Source organism: Hevea brasiliensis, chromosome 16 (assembly GCF_030052815.1).
Source record: "Hevea brasiliensis isolate MT/VB/25A 57/8 chromosome 16, ASM3005281v1, whole genome shotgun sequence".
Taxonomy (NCBI): Eukaryota; Viridiplantae; Streptophyta; class Magnoliopsida; order Malpighiales; family Euphorbiaceae; genus Hevea; species Hevea brasiliensis.
This window is the reverse complement of record NC_079508.1, coordinates 59,407,487-59,422,469: the sequence shown is the minus strand read 5'-3', so window position 1 is coordinate 59,422,469 and position 14,983 is coordinate 59,407,487. Positions and strand designations below refer to the sequence as shown.

The window sequence follows — 14,983 nt, the reverse complement described above, 5'->3', positions numbered from 1 at the left end:
TTTTGATGCTCAAATTTCAACGTTTAACGAGCAAGAAAACTATTGATAGAACGTTAACGACTGCTGAGCTAGAATTGGTAAATGGAGCAGAGACGTGGCAGCTCATGATTAGCGCGTTGATAATTTTTTTTGAACTGCAGCGGATGACAATTAGTTGCTGTTTTTTTTTTTTTTATGCAATCAAATGCATATTTAAGAATTAATAATTTTTTTTTTAAATCCCTGTTTTCCTGACAATTAAAAAAAAAAATATTTTCGTGTTTCTTCATCTCCTAAATTTCAGTCCATAATTAAATTATTCCTTTTAATTATATTGCTTGTCGTTCGGGCATTAATACTGAATTTAATACTTTAAAAAATATAAATAACTCAAATTTATTTGAGAGAATTACTATTTAATTTAAAAATTTATCATTATTTATTAATCAATCTTTCTGTTTTAAAAATTACATTAGTTGTTAATCCTTAAAATTTGAATTAGTACAAAAAGTCATTTTGTTCATAATTTTCTAATTTTACCACTACTCAGTGAAAAAAAAAATAAAGTCTAAGGAAAGGGAAACGTTCATCATAATATCAATTTTACCCTTCAAAGCTTTCTACCCAAAGCACTTTTCTTCTTAAAGTTCATTTGAGAAAGTTTAAAATAACTGTTTTTTCTTTTTTTTTTTTTTAATATATATAGTTAAAATATATTAGATTTAAATTAAAATTTAATAAAATCTTTTAAATATTTTTTTATCTCAATATTATTTCAAATAACAATGTCAAACAAAAATCCTGGTCAAGTCTCTAACAGTATTTAACTTTTTTTTTAATTGAAAATTAACCAGTATTTAACTTAAGTGTTGGCTAAGAGTACTTTTTTTTTTTCTGTTAATACAATTTATCATATACCTTTCCCTATATTTAGATATTTATTTTCTCATTTATACGTTTCTTTCATAGTGTCGAGAACTTAAATTTTTTTATAATCCCTTCATCTTTAAAAATTTCTCATAAATAAAAAAAAATAACAATTTTATTGATATAGAGACGAAAATTCATAATAAAGCTGTCCACCCACAATCATGGGGCAGAATAGAATATTTTTAGATTTAGCTGAATATGTAAAGAGTGCAAATACAGAAATGAACCCATTTCTAGTGAGAATACATAATCATTGTAAAGAAATGATTTAAAGAATAGTTAATCTCCCTTCATGATTCACAATATTTGCGGGAAAAAGGAGTAATTTTCCTGTGAGAATGTTGCTCCCAGAGCATGAAAAAACAAAAGTCCTTGGCAACTGAGAGTAGTGAAAAGGTAGAAGGAGAGGTGTTGAGATAACAAAGGGAACTGCGCTGGCCTGCATCTCTTTCATGAATAGAAATAATACAAGTCCAACATTCAAAAACATGGAAAAAGAACAAAAAATTCAGCTTTGATTTGGGACAGATCTCGTATGTATGTAGATTCTCAAATCAAGAACATATCCCCCAGCTACGCTGGTTGACTTCCTTCTTCGGCCAGTTTTATTCGCTGGTGATGCTCCGCAACCTTGAAATCTACAACCTCCCTGAACAGCTGGGAATCCAATACACAGTCAGGCCGCCCATAGACAGCTGCTTGGACACTTGCCATGAGTTTAGCTATCTCACGACCAGAGAACCCTTCTATCTTCCTAGCAGCCTCTCGAATCACATCTTCAGAAATATCCTTAATGGTTATCTTTTGTGGCTCCTTCTTGAATAAAGAGCCCCAACTTGACTCATTTTCAGCTTCATCAGAGAGGTACTTTCTCAAGTAAAGATTTAACAATTTGAAGCGTTCCTCCTCTCCAGGAAGCGGGAATTCAATCACTTCATCAATACGGTCGGTGATGGCACTGTCCAGGTCACCTGGTCTGTTTGTGGCAAGGACAAGAACTATATCTCTTGATTGATCCCCAGTTCGAAAGAGCAATGCATTTAAAGCACTTCGTTGAGCTTCACTCATATGTGTACTATTACGCCTGCATTAAATCAGTAATAGAACTGTCAGCATAGTTGCCTAAACTCCTAGCCATGATCCTAAGCCAAAAATTTGGATTTTCAAAGCCTAATAAAGAACTAATATTGTTCCAAACTTTTCCAGAACTTCCCACATATTCCAACAAAACCTGCCATATCCTTAGTTTAAGTTCAAATAGGAAAATAGGAAAAATGGACCAAAATTTGAAGTCAAAATTGGGACCTTGATGAACTTACAATTCCATATATGAAAATTTATCAAATATCATGAACAGGAGGAATATCTTTTTAATACCAAGAAGGAAGATGACATATCAGACTGTGATGAACTTACTCACTCAGGAATGCATCAGCCTCATCAATAAAAAGCAGAAGGCCCTTCCTAGACTTCTTAGCCCAATCAAAAATCTCATGTATTTTTGTAACAGCCTGTGCACCTAATGGCGCAACATCCCCTCCTGTCATCATAGCATAATCTAAACCCTACAGGAGAAGATCCAAGGGTCAGAGAGACTGACGAGAAATTTAGGAACAAGTTCAACTGCTCCCTTGACACAAACAGGTGCAAAAACCAACAGTCGGCAGACGATATTAAAAACCAACAAGATCGAAAAAAAATAAAAGAAAAAAAATGAGTCAATGACTTAAATGTCATACCGATTTTCGAGCTATCTCCCTTGCAACCATGGTTTTACCAGTGCCAGGAGGTCCATAAAACATCATGTTGCGAAATGGAGCCTGGTGAGTTTTAGTGTTGGCTGTAGCCCTACCAAGGTGCTCTATTCTCCTTTGCAATGAAGGATGAAGAACAATATTTTTGAAGCCACCCTTACTTTCCAAAGGCACTGCTGTCCCAGCTGTTGTGCTATATTTGGAAACATTGTTCCTTACACGAGATAATACCCCAGAAAATGGAAATCTAACAATGGATGATTCTCGGATCAGTGATGGTTGCCCCAGTATTCGGTTGATATAACCCCAGGTCACTCTGGCACCTTCCCTGTGAACACAATAAAGAATACCAGAGAGACAAAAAAAATCTAATTAGCAACAGCCACATCATTAACCATGTTTCAAAAGGGTAATGAATTCAAGAGCTTAGTATCAGTCTAATCATATGATTAGCAGAACATCTACAACAAGATATAGAAGGTTAAGTGATCAACAGAATAACATCCGCAACAAGGTATAAAAGACCTGAATAAAAGAATGCACATGTGCTATTGAAAAATTCCTTCAGGACACACTATATGACCGCCTAAAACAAAGTGGTAACTGATAAAAGTTATTATAGACATCTTGCAGAGCACTAATAGTGGTCATTGTGGTAATAATGATGGCAGTGAGGTCTTGAAAATGGTAGCAAAATAGCGAATGCATGATGGTGTTGGTTGCATAGTTGTTAAAGGTGCACCTAAGATCAGTGTTATTAAGGCGAAAGGCGACACTAAGGCGATAAAGTACTCTATGGCCTCAGGCGAGAGGCGAGAGGCGAGAGGCAAGGCGAGGGCCTTTTTGAAGTAAGGCGCCATAACCTTAATTGCTTAAATTATATATATATATATATATATATATATATATATATATATATATATATTCATCTTGATAAGTAAAAAAGGATATTAAAAAGAAAAAAAAATAATTAACAATAATAAGAAGTAAAAAGTAAACTAATTAACAACAAATTAATAGTGTCCATATAAATTACACAATTACTTACTAAGAACAAAAAGAAAATAATCAAATTAACAATAAATTAATAATACTCATATAAAATAAACAACTAATATCTAATTAATAAGAAAAAAGTAAAATTAATCAAACTAAAACTAATTAATAAGAATAACAAGTAAAAGGTAAACTAATTAATAACAAATTAACAATACCCATATAAATTAAATAATTAATTAACAATAATAAAAAGTAAAAAAATCAAATTAATAATAAATTAATAATACCTATATAAAATAAATAATTAATTAACAACTAATGTCTAATTAACAAGGCAAAAAGTAAAACTAATCAAATTAACAAGAATAACAAATAAAAATTAAACTAATTACCAATAAATCAACAATACCCATGTTAATTAATCAACCAATTAAACAAGAATACAAAGTAAATAAATTAATTTAGCAATGCCCATAAAATTTAAATAATTAATTAATAAGAATAAAAAATAAAATAATTAAATTAATAATAAATAAATAAATAAATAAATAATAACTAATTAATAATAAGGAGGGGAGGGGGAAAAAATAAAATAAAAAGGGACTGCTGAAAGAAGAAGGAGAGGAGAGGGAAAAAAAATAAAAAATAAAAAACAAGTGGTCTACGCAGCAGCAGGGAAAGCAGAATAAGTGAAGAGGGAGAAAGCCGAGAAGAAAAAGACGTGCAAGAGAGAGATCAGAGAGAGGAAAGAAGAAGAAAACGACGTAAGAGAGAGAGACTGGAGAGAGGAAAGAAGAAGAAGACGACGTGAGAGAGAGAGATCGGAGAGGAAAGAAGAAGAAGAAGAAGAAGAAGAAGAAGAAGAAGAAGAAGAAGAGAAGAGAGAGAGAGAGAGAGAGAGAGAGGGCGTACCTGTTGGTCCTGTTTTGTATCTGTCACGAGCGTGAAATCGAGGAAGAGAGCGGGGCTGCTGTCTTCACGGTGCGGCTCTTTTGTGGTAGGTTTATTATTAGTTTTTTCATCAAAAAAAAAAAAAAACTTACCGTTGCTTTGATGAGGCGTCGCCTCTCGCCTGCATCGCTTCTCGCCTCGCCGGCCTAAGGCGTCGCCTCTCCAAAGCCCAGCCAGGCGTTCCAGTCGAGGCGACAGAGAGGCGCCTCGCGTCGCCTGGCTCGCCTTTAATAACACTGCCTGAGATGCAAGGTGCAAGGGAATCAGCCTCTAGCACCTCAAACCCTAATAAACAAGTGATCTTCCCGAGGCATGAAGTGCAGACCTAGGCATGCCTCAATGATATCTAAGTCTGCTGCTTTTTTTTTAATTCTTCTATAATGTTATTTAATCTAAAATTGTCAACATTGATACAAGTTTTTAAGCTATCTTACCATGAGAAAATATCAAATTAAAACAAAAAAGAACAAAAGAAGAACACTGTTTTAGTTACAGTCAGAAGAAAGCCATTAGAAAAAGTGGAAGAAGACGTTTTAAGGGTTTCTGCAGAAATAAACCAGGTTTGTTCCCTTCCCTCTCATCCTCATCTCTACTCTTTTTCACTCATATCCTCCTTTTCTTAAAGCTCCTCTTGTCAGGCTCGCGAGTAAACGAGGTTCAACAAGCGCACAGGCAAGCAAAGCACGAGGGCGGGCGGAGCATCCATGTGAGTGCGCATATGCGCACAGGTGTGCAGAACACGCACGGGCGTGCACGGAGCATCTGGCAAATGAGGTTCAACTGCAGAATTGGCCTGGAATGCCCTGGAAGCGCCTGGGGCTGGCAGGACGAAATGAGGTTCACCCTTGCAATTTTCCAGAACCGCCTGGGACAGTCTTGCACCACCATAAATGGTCCAGTTGGCTAAAGGCTATTGGACGGCAGCCCTCCCTAGGCAAGCCACCATGGCTGCTGACCTAAGAGCTTCATGAAGGATCTTTTTGAGTGTTCTCCAAGCATATCCGGATTTTTCTAAGGCAAGTGGATTAAATATCTAGCTTTTTTGTTTTCCTTTTTTCATCTATTCTACTCAACTTAATCCAAAACATGATGCCCATGACTGCTTATCTTCATTCTACCTCTGCTGCCCACTTCTTGAAACCCGCCACACCACCCCCCCCCCCCCCCTCTTCTTTCCCTTTCTTTTCTCTTTTCTGGATTGGAAGCTCTCTTTTTTAAAATGTTTTTGTTAATTATTTGCTTAATTTTTATAGAAGAATCTGTTACCCATTACTCCTCCAATATTTAAGAGATGGGAAAAATAAGGAAGAGATCAATTTTGAAGAGGAAGAAGAAGAAGATAACCTTGGAAGTTGGAAGTCATGAATCTGAATTTGATGAATCTTCAGTTTTATTTTTATATGGACTTCCAAAAAATGGTGCTAAAATTCTAAATATTTTATGTTATTAATTTGAATAGTTGTCTTATTTTATCAATTGTGCACCTCACCTCTCTCAGGTATGTGCCTTGCAATTGCGTTGTTAATAAGTATCCATGGTTGGTTGGAAGATCGTTTTGGCGGCAATGCCAGACTCTCCTTTTTGCCACTTCAAATTGTATTGTGTCTAACCAAGCTTATAGCTTGATGGCGAATGACAATAAGTTAGTCATGCTCTATTTTCAAATCACAAAGAATACTTCCAAAATTACTTCAATCTTTGCATAAACAACTTGTGCATAACAAGTAGTAGTGCCACAGCCTTTTTTTTTTTAAAAAAAAAATGGATCAATGCAATAGATAAACAAAATCCACAAATATGATTAACCAAACCAAACAAATACATCATGTATATGTCAAAGTGAAGAGTAAATACATTGAAAAAGGCATCATATAGACCTGGTTGTGTAAACTCCAGCAGCTAATGCAGTAGCTCCTCCAACAGTCATAATCAATTTATTTCTATCAGTCAGTAAAGTCCTAAACCCACCTGTAAAGCAATTTACATTGAAGACAATACATGTTGTAGAAAACATGCTACGAGTTATAAAATTGCTGGAAATGTAAGAAGTAAGAGCACTATCAATTAAACATTCATTTCAATTATTGTAAAGAAAAAGCCACGATTTTGCAAACTCATGAGCCTTCCCATTTTATAACTCAGGAGGTAATTTGACAAATCAAGTTAGTGTCCATTCATTCCATAGAATGACATGCAACTTAGTTACATGATAAAATCAAGACACAATACACATGGATAGTTTGAATAATGTCCTCCAAAAGATATCATGGTATATTGTACTGCACATGTTGTGAAAGGTGACATGTTAATCTAAGGGGTGCATTTACTTAGCAGGTTTTGACTCTGCTAAACAACCATTTTTATCCAAGATATCACTTAGTCGTACCAGCCAACCAGCCCTGTCAGTGAGACAACCATGAATTGAGTAACATGTAAGTAGTCATTTACCTTCAATGTGACTAAAAGTAGTATTAATAGCTGCAAGCCATTTTTCTCTTTCACCATTTATCCGTTCAACTAACATTCTTCTGTTATGATCCTCAGTCAATTTTGCCTCATGGGCCCGGCCTTCAGCCTCAGCCATGGCTTTAACTCTTATTGTTTCCCGTTCTATTTCAGCTCTCTCTTTCTCAGTCTGGCGCTGTTGAGCATGGATCTGCTCCTCAGTAGCTCGTCTTGCCTGTTCTTTTCGTATCGAAGACTCCTCTTGCATCTTAACCAATTCAACATTATGTCGCCTCTGAGCTTCATGATCTGTCTGAAAATAATGATAAGACAACAAAATATAACTTTTGAAGGCAAAAACATATCTGCTTACCATGCAATGTAAATTTTACACAAGAATAATTAGCTGGAGAATTCAGCCTAAGGGCCAACTAATCAATTTGTTTGTGTCATCTTATCACTCACTTTTAACAAACAATGCAACACATACACTGATGGAACCATGAAGCCAGTTGCTTCAACATGCTTACAAATATGCCTAAAAAACATTTGCAGGCCCTGTTTCAGAAATTCAACAGTCTTTTCTTCTATAGTGTGAAACCATTTGTAAACCAATTGGATAACAAGAAAAAGCATTTTGTGAACCAAATCCCAATTATTTTTCAACAAGGCTAGAATGTAAGGCTTCAAAAACCTGCATCCTTTTTCTAGCCAGTTCGTCTTCATATCGCAGCATTTGAGCCTTTGCCTGTGCTTGTTGTTGCACTAGGTTTCGTTGTTCTTCAGCCAATTTCCGTTGCCTGTCCTGTCAATACATGATGTTGACAGAATAAGTTAAAATACATAGATGATTGAAAAAAAATAGAGAAACATCTTAGCCTTCAAGTAATAATGCAAGGCTGATGTTGAAAAGTTAAAGATGAAGACTATGAGGGGAAAAAATCATTTGACTTGGTACACACAGTGATACTAAGTCTTGGTAATACTACGATTAAACCATAATTTGCAGTATAGCCACATACTTACAGACATAAGCAAATGAATAATTGGAACAAAAATGAGAAAGCACCATGAACATTGCACAGGATAGCTTATCACTCACAATATCAACTTGAGCTTGAATAGCTTCGTAATGAGCTTTCTCAGCTTCCAATTCTGCTTGCCGAGTTTGTTCTTGCTTCCTCATAACATCAAAAACCTGAAAACAGCGTTACTCATAAGCAATTTGAAATCATTTCCAATTACTCCATAAACACAAAATACAAACCAAATTAAATTAAATGCAAGGTTTCTCGAATTAGAGGAATATTGCTTAACATGGTCAATCCAAGTGAAGTTGGCAAATGCGTGAAATGAAATAATACACAATTTAATATCGAAAGCTCAGGATTCTTCCGGTTCGTACCATTTTCTAGGCAATCAAACATTGGAGAAAGAAAAACCAGAATTAAAAACCAAACCTGTTTGGCATAAGCAGAGCTGTTGATTTCGCGAAGAGCTTTAGCGCCTCTTTCCAACGCTTCGGGATCGAACCCCGCCCCCCTAGGCTCCTCGGCTTCGGCTTTCTCATTTGATGAGTGGTCCGCTTGCTGCTTCGAAGAAGAATTAGATGAACTTGAAGACGAAGATGAGGAGGAAGAGAAGGGATTGAAGCGAAAAGACCCGTCGGCGTAGGCCCGGTCTTGGAGCGAGGACAAGGAGGCAACAGCCGCAGCCGCAGCAACTGCTACACAGGAAGATAATTTAGATGCAGACATGAATAAGATGTTTGAGTGAGGATTTGAAATGAATTCAAAAGATCGAAATTTAGGTCATGTGTGAATTGGGGAATCGAAGGTTTTGTTTTCAGCGTCTGGCGCGAGAGCATAAACCCTTGTTGCTAGGGTTTAAACGGAAGTTTTGTCCTGGTGGGGGGAAGAGCTTTTGCTTCGGAAACAATCTGGATTCTATTGGGCCCAAACAGTTGAATGGATATCTTGTATGGGCCTATTTGGATTGGGATTCTTTATGGGCTGCTTAGTTCCTAATGTATGAATTAGCGATTGACAATTGACGATTAGTAATTATAGATAAACACTTAAATCATAATTAAGACATTTTAATCCTATTATTAAAAACTATTAACCATTTTCATTTCAACAAACTTCATTATGTGCTAGATGTAAAATGTCTAATATAACTAAAGCCAAGTACAGAAATACTCAAAACAAATACTTGGAACTTTAGAAGTCCAAACACCAAATCATCCAAGTGAGCCTTTTTTTTTTACTATTAAATATTAACCAATGTAAAAATAAATTGTTTGGGATAGCCCATATTTTGTAATTCATATTGTTTACTATATCTAGCTATCATGGACCCCAACTTGATTTCAATTCCAAATCTCAATTTATTATTCATTGCTAGCTAATACATAACATGCCAATGAGACTCATAAAATGGATTCTTTTTTTCTTTTTCTTTCCAAGCCTTTCGCACACTAACAAATAGATCATGCAGCTTAACGAGTGAAATTTATGTAAGGAGAGTCGCCGTATGTGTGGGACAAGGGAGTATACCTCATAATGTATATATAAATCTCATCACATTGGTTTAATTAATAAGAGGAAAATACAATCACATGGGGAAGATAAAGAAGAAGAAGAAGTAGTAAGGGAAATATACAGTGGAATATGCAATTTCCCCCCTTCTCTGTCACGACCCATCCTATGGGTCGGACCGGCACTAGGACCTGGACCAGCCTAATGCCCCCGAGGCCCGTAGTAAGCCTAACTATTCCTTGACCCAACTCTAAGGCCCATTTGAGTCCAATTTCAAGAATTTAACCGAACAAAGTCCGGCCATAAAAGTAGACCTTTCAACGGGGAGTTTTTGACTCACCCAACTTGTAAACACAATGTATAATCAATTGGGGAGCTCACCTCACCCTCCACATACTCAAATGTCATAAAAATAAATGGGAGTTCAGCTCCCTCATCCAGTCCATCAAACATACATATAATAATACGTTTACAGGTCCAACATTACAGACCCAAATCAAATAAATATTTATAACACATGCGGAAATTCTAGAAGTTAATAGAATTACACAAACATTAATAAACAACCTGCGAAGGAGAAAAGCAGGTTAACCACAACAAAAATACTCCTGTAACCTGAAAAATAATGAACAGGAGTGAGCGTTCGACTCAGAGAGTAAAATATCAATTTTAACTATAATCTCTATAACTATCTAAAGCTAATGCACCCTATAGAGTAAAATGCAATATCAGTAATATTTTCACATCATAACAGCAAAAAAGTAATTTAGAGCACTCACACACCCAGTAATGTCAAATCATAAATATATGGAGCTGATCCCCTATACAGCTTTCTTAAATCCAACCTGTGCCAGCGAAGAACTCAAGTCGGACTTTCGCTTAATAAACCAAATCAGGGTCCCAATGAAGAACTCAAGCCGTGTCTACTCCGAAGGACCGAATCCCAACGAAGATCTCAAGCCATGTCTACCCCTCCTATCCATAGCCAACACTGTATCACACGCACGCCAACGCACGCATACTGCTCCAAATTACCACAACAACATCCATGGCACTTTAACAGTTGTGAATGTAACATAAAATGTGCCTAGAGTTTAACTAAATAGATATATACATATAAGTGATGCATGGGCATGCTTGAACATATAATAATATCGAAATTACAATTAAAATTAATATTTTACTCACAGACTTGACAGCAGTCACTGCGGTGGCTGGGCTGAGGAAGAAGGCTGTCCCACTCACCTGATAATTTTATTAAAATCATTTAATAAATTTAACTCAATACAAACTAAGAAAAAGACCAAAGACATCCTAAGTCGTGCTGAAAATCCGGCAGAATCTTCCCTATACCTAGGACCTACCCAACCTGCAAATGGGTTTAAAACACACTTTTATATCCACCAACAATACACCCACAACTCAATCATATCACACAGCCCCTCCTGAACCCATCCAAACAGTCATCAATCACAATATATAAAATTACAGTTTAGTCCTTATAATTGACCCTTTTTGCAAAAACTATCCAAATAAACTCTAAAAATTCTAAAATTTTGCCCCGCGGTCCTTAGCAATATTAGTAGACTATTGCAAAAAGAATTATAATTTTCTGAGCTATCACGAATATTTTATGGATTTTTAATCCCATTTAAGCACTAGAAAATTATGAAAAAGTAAGGTTCGGGTTTACCTATGCCGATTCCGACTCCGGGGACACGCACGGGACGTCTGACAATGGTGGGTAGCCAAAATCTAGATCCAATTCGGAGACCTTTTTGTTAGTCAGTCTGTCTGGCCAAAAATTCACAGACCTGGACAACTGTCGGATTTCTGCTAATTGAAGGTACCTCCACGAAGCCCACAACACGGGGGTTAGTATATAATTTCTACGAAATTTTCTAAGCTCATTTAATGCTCGAAAAAATACTACGAAGTTCCGTGGGACCCACCGAAAATGGTGTCGAAAAATTTTGAAATTTATATTGCCGCGAAGCTATCGACGAGTGGAGCGTTCTGGTACTCTCGGTTTTCTCGTGGGGTTCACGGTTTGTGAGAAATCTAGCCCAAAAGTCAAAATAGGTTAAAACTTCTCGGACAAAAATTAGACAAACCGCTTAATGGATTTTGGTGTTCTTGGTGTCTATGGAAAGCGCTCGAGGTGTAGATGGTGTTTGACACAAGACCCGGCCCAATCGGTAGCCGGATCGACCGAATTTCGGCCAGAAAGTCGAAACGGCGCGCGCTCATCGGGTGGTCTTCGCGCGCGTTTTCCGGCCGCCTGGAGCGTCGGCCGGCCGTGGGGAGGTGGTGGGGCGGCGCGCCTGCGAGTTGGGGTGGCTGGGGAGACGGCGGCGCGGCCGGGGGTGAGGGAGGAGAGAGAAAACGGGAAGGGAAGGAGGAGAGGTCGGGCGCGTGAGGGAGAAGAAGGAAGAAAAAGAAAAGGGCCGGTCTGATTCGATCGGTCCAATCCAGTCCAGTTCGATTCGGCTGGTTCGATTCAGGATACAAAATTTTAAATTTTTACTCTGCCTTGAGATCGAAAACAAGACCCAAAAATTCTGAAAAAATTCTAAAAACTCAGAAAAATTCGTAGACTCCAAATATATTTTTAGTTTTGCCACATGGTCTTTAAATTAATTTTTAAAAATCATCAAAGTTTTATATTTTAGGAAAATCAAACCCGATTTCGAAAATCCAAAAAAATTTTAAATAATTTCCTAAAATTTAAATAAAATTAAAATATTAATATTACTCACAAAATAATAACTTTAAAAATTTGGAGTATTACATTCTCAATCATGCCACTGAGCTGCATCTTTTGGTCAGCTTTAGCTTTTGACACATGAGGGAGCCTGCATGGCAGAGAATAGGGTAGAAGAATCACTTTTAGCCCAAAATAAAACAGCAACTAACCTGTGGAGGTAGTAGTTTAGGAGTTTTCAATAATAACTAATAAATAATGCAGACATAAGTTCCATATAGATTGGAATGAAGACAATGTCATGAATCCTAGAGTAAGAATAAAATATTAAGTTTAATGGTTTGCAAGTGAAAAATAAAAGGCTAGCGGCTTAGATATCACATAGGAGCTTTTTTTGTTTTTGGTTCTTTTTAACTGCAACAACTTTGGACATCCCTCCTGCAAATTCCAGCTATTGATCAAATATTGAGTAGCGGACACCATTAAATATCGTGTTACCAAAAATAGGGATGTTTGGTTTATGTTCAGTTCAGAGTTTTGTCAAGAACTAGAACTAAACTGAAATTTCGATACGGTTCTGGTTTGATTTTTCATTATTTCGGTTCCAATTCGATACGGTTCTCGATTCTTCGATTTTGGTTCGATTCAGTATGAATCAGATTCGGTTCTCAGTTCTTAAAATAATTTTATGTCATTATTTTCTTAAAAAGTCATTCTTAAATTAGCATTTAAATTTTAAATTGGGTTATTAATATATAATATATCATATAATATATCTTTTAGTTATACTTAAAGTATATATATAATTTAGGATTAAATGTATAATATAATAGTATAAGTATGTCATATAATATACATTTTAATTATTTATTAATCATATAATATTTAACTATAAGATATAAATATAATTAAGAATATATATATATATATATATATATATATATATATATATATATATATGTAAATGATAATAGTATATTTATAATTAAGAATTATAAGATAATTTAATATATTTATAACTAAAATTATTAAGAAAATATAGAAAAATAAAATATAATATTGGGTTGTATTTAGTTCAAATTATATATACATATATAAATATATATAATTATATTGAAAGTATATAACACATCTAAAAAATAGAAAAACATATGTATAAATTCGATTCTTGGTTTGGTTTCAGTTCGGTACGGTTCCGATTTGGTTTCGATATCGTTCTGATTTGATTCTTAGTGAAAAATTATAACCGAATTAAAATATCAAAATAAATTCAATTTGTTACGGTTCTGTTTCCCAAAAAACCGAGCACAACCCTATCCAAAAATAAGTAATGTTAGGCTTAGATCTCATGTGATGTGAACAATCTGACCTATGGCTTAGAGACAGGATAACAAGTTGAAGAGATTACGTTTCAGGGATAGCTTTTTCTATGTTAAGCAGTTAGTGGAATATGATGTTGGCCTAGCCTGATGATAAGTGGGGATATCGGTGGACCACATAAATGATAAAACTGACACTTTAGAGTTCTCCATCTCTACTTTCTTGGATTATTCCATGGTCCCCAGGCATGTCAATAATTTTCTCAGCTCAGGGCTCATCACTTATTGCTCAATTTTAGTCTGCAAAAATCTACTTATACGGAGGGTAAAAGCAATAAATTTAATATATCAACTACCAATACTATGACATTAAAAGGAAATGGGGAATGCATATATACTTATATTGAATACAGGAACGAAGCAGTTCTTATGAAAGAGCTCAGATACAATGAAACCATGAAGCTCTGATATTACCTCTGCACTTGAAACTTGGAAGGCAATGCCATTAGTTGGTTTTTCGACCGGACCTGTAATTAGGAAATGGAACTCGGCCGGATTCAATTTCCCTGACATCCTTAATAAGAATTTCATAGTGTCTCTTGACTTCCTCTGGAGATTTCCCACCTACAGCTTTTGCCACATTCTGCCAGCGATCAGGGGTGTCCTTATCGTATAAAGCCAGGGCCTTTTCGAACTGCTTGTTCTGCTTAGGTGTCCAAGAAGAGGAAGAGTTTCTTAAGGAGGTGAGAGAATTGGATGCCATTAGCTTGAAAGAATAAATGTGATTGAATTTTGATTTCAACAGAAGAAAAACAGATTATGGATTGCTATGGGAGCTGGAAATCACCATAGGGAGCTCCTTATAAGCAGGAGGAAAAAAGGTGGTGGGGGAATATATCCACCTAAATGGTAGAACAAAGGGTGACTCGTCCCTTTGACAACCACATGATGGTGGACGACAAAGAACCGCAAGCGAAAGAGAAGAATCAGTATCGAAAGGACAGCCTCTTTAATTTTCTGAATGAAAACAATATTCTTTGAATTTTTTTTCAATCAGGTGGCAAGTGGGATTTGAATTTGATTTCACTTTGATAGTTACTGGTCAGAGGATAACAATATGGTTTGAAGTACGGCATTAGCTACCACATGTAGTGTTCTGGCAAAGTTGTGGATACAACACAAGCCTCTTGCTCACTGCTTAACGTGGCAACTCAAATTACTATCTTGTAGGACTCATCTCTTATATAGGATTTTGACACCACACCAACCCCACCCCAACACCCCCACCCATCCTGTCTATGAATAGGTAGCTTGGCCGCTGGTCGTCGTCGTCTTGTAGTAGGACGTAATTGAGAGGTACTT

At 36.0% G+C, this 14,983-nt stretch overlaps 2 protein-coding genes across 3 annotated transcripts; both read right to left on the bottom strand.

Moving 5' to 3' along the window:
• Positions 1-1,162: 1,162 nt before the first annotated feature.
• LOC110634336 (uncharacterized) lies at positions 1,163-9,281 on the bottom strand. Its single transcript, XM_021783286.2, has 8 exons — positions 8,519-9,281; positions 8,161-8,256; positions 7,753-7,863; positions 7,062-7,371; positions 6,491-6,581; positions 2,649-2,991; positions 2,326-2,474; positions 1,163-1,993 (listed from the first exon to the last, which is right to left on the bottom strand). Exons 1-8 carry the CDS (start codon positions 8,813-8,815, stop codon positions 1,483-1,485), a joined length of 1,908 nt encoding a protein of 635 aa, XP_021638978.2. The 5' UTR covers positions 8,816-9,281; the 3' UTR covers positions 1,163-1,482.
• Positions 9,282-12,324: 3,043 nt separating this feature from the next.
• Positions 12,325-14,729, bottom strand: LOC110634337 (protein RADIALIS-like 3). Of its 2 annotated transcripts, none has more exons than XM_058137461.1 (2): positions 14,096-14,729; positions 12,325-12,514 (listed from the first exon to the last, which is right to left on the bottom strand). In XM_058137461.1, exon 1 carries the CDS (start codon positions 14,382-14,384, stop codon positions 14,127-14,129), a length of 258 nt encoding a protein of 85 aa, XP_057993444.1. In that variant the 5' UTR covers positions 14,385-14,729; the 3' UTR covers positions 12,325-12,514; positions 14,096-14,126. The 2 variants fall into 2 exon arrangements, with proteins under 2 accessions (XP_057993444.1, XP_021638979.2); XM_021783287.2 differs by having other exon boundaries at positions 12,325-12,453; positions 14,096-14,723.
• Positions 14,730-14,983: the final 254 nt, after the last annotated feature.

Coding starts and splice junctions, on each gene's coding strand:
- LOC110634336 (XM_021783286.2), bottom strand. CDS start 8,815: ATGTCTGCATCTAAATTATCTTCCTGTGTAGCAGTTGCTGCGGCTGCG. Junction 7,864..8,160: donor TTCAAGCTCAAGTTGATATT/GTGAGTGATAAG, acceptor ATGTATTGACAG/GACAGGCAACGGAAATTGGC. Junction 2,992..6,490: donor GCTGGAGTTTACACAACCAG/GTCTATATGATG, acceptor TTGTGTTCACAG/GGAAGGTGCCAGAGTGACCT.
- LOC110634337 (XM_058137461.1), bottom strand. CDS start 14,384: ATGGCATCCAATTCTCTCACCTCCTTAAGAAACTCTTCCTCTTCTTGG.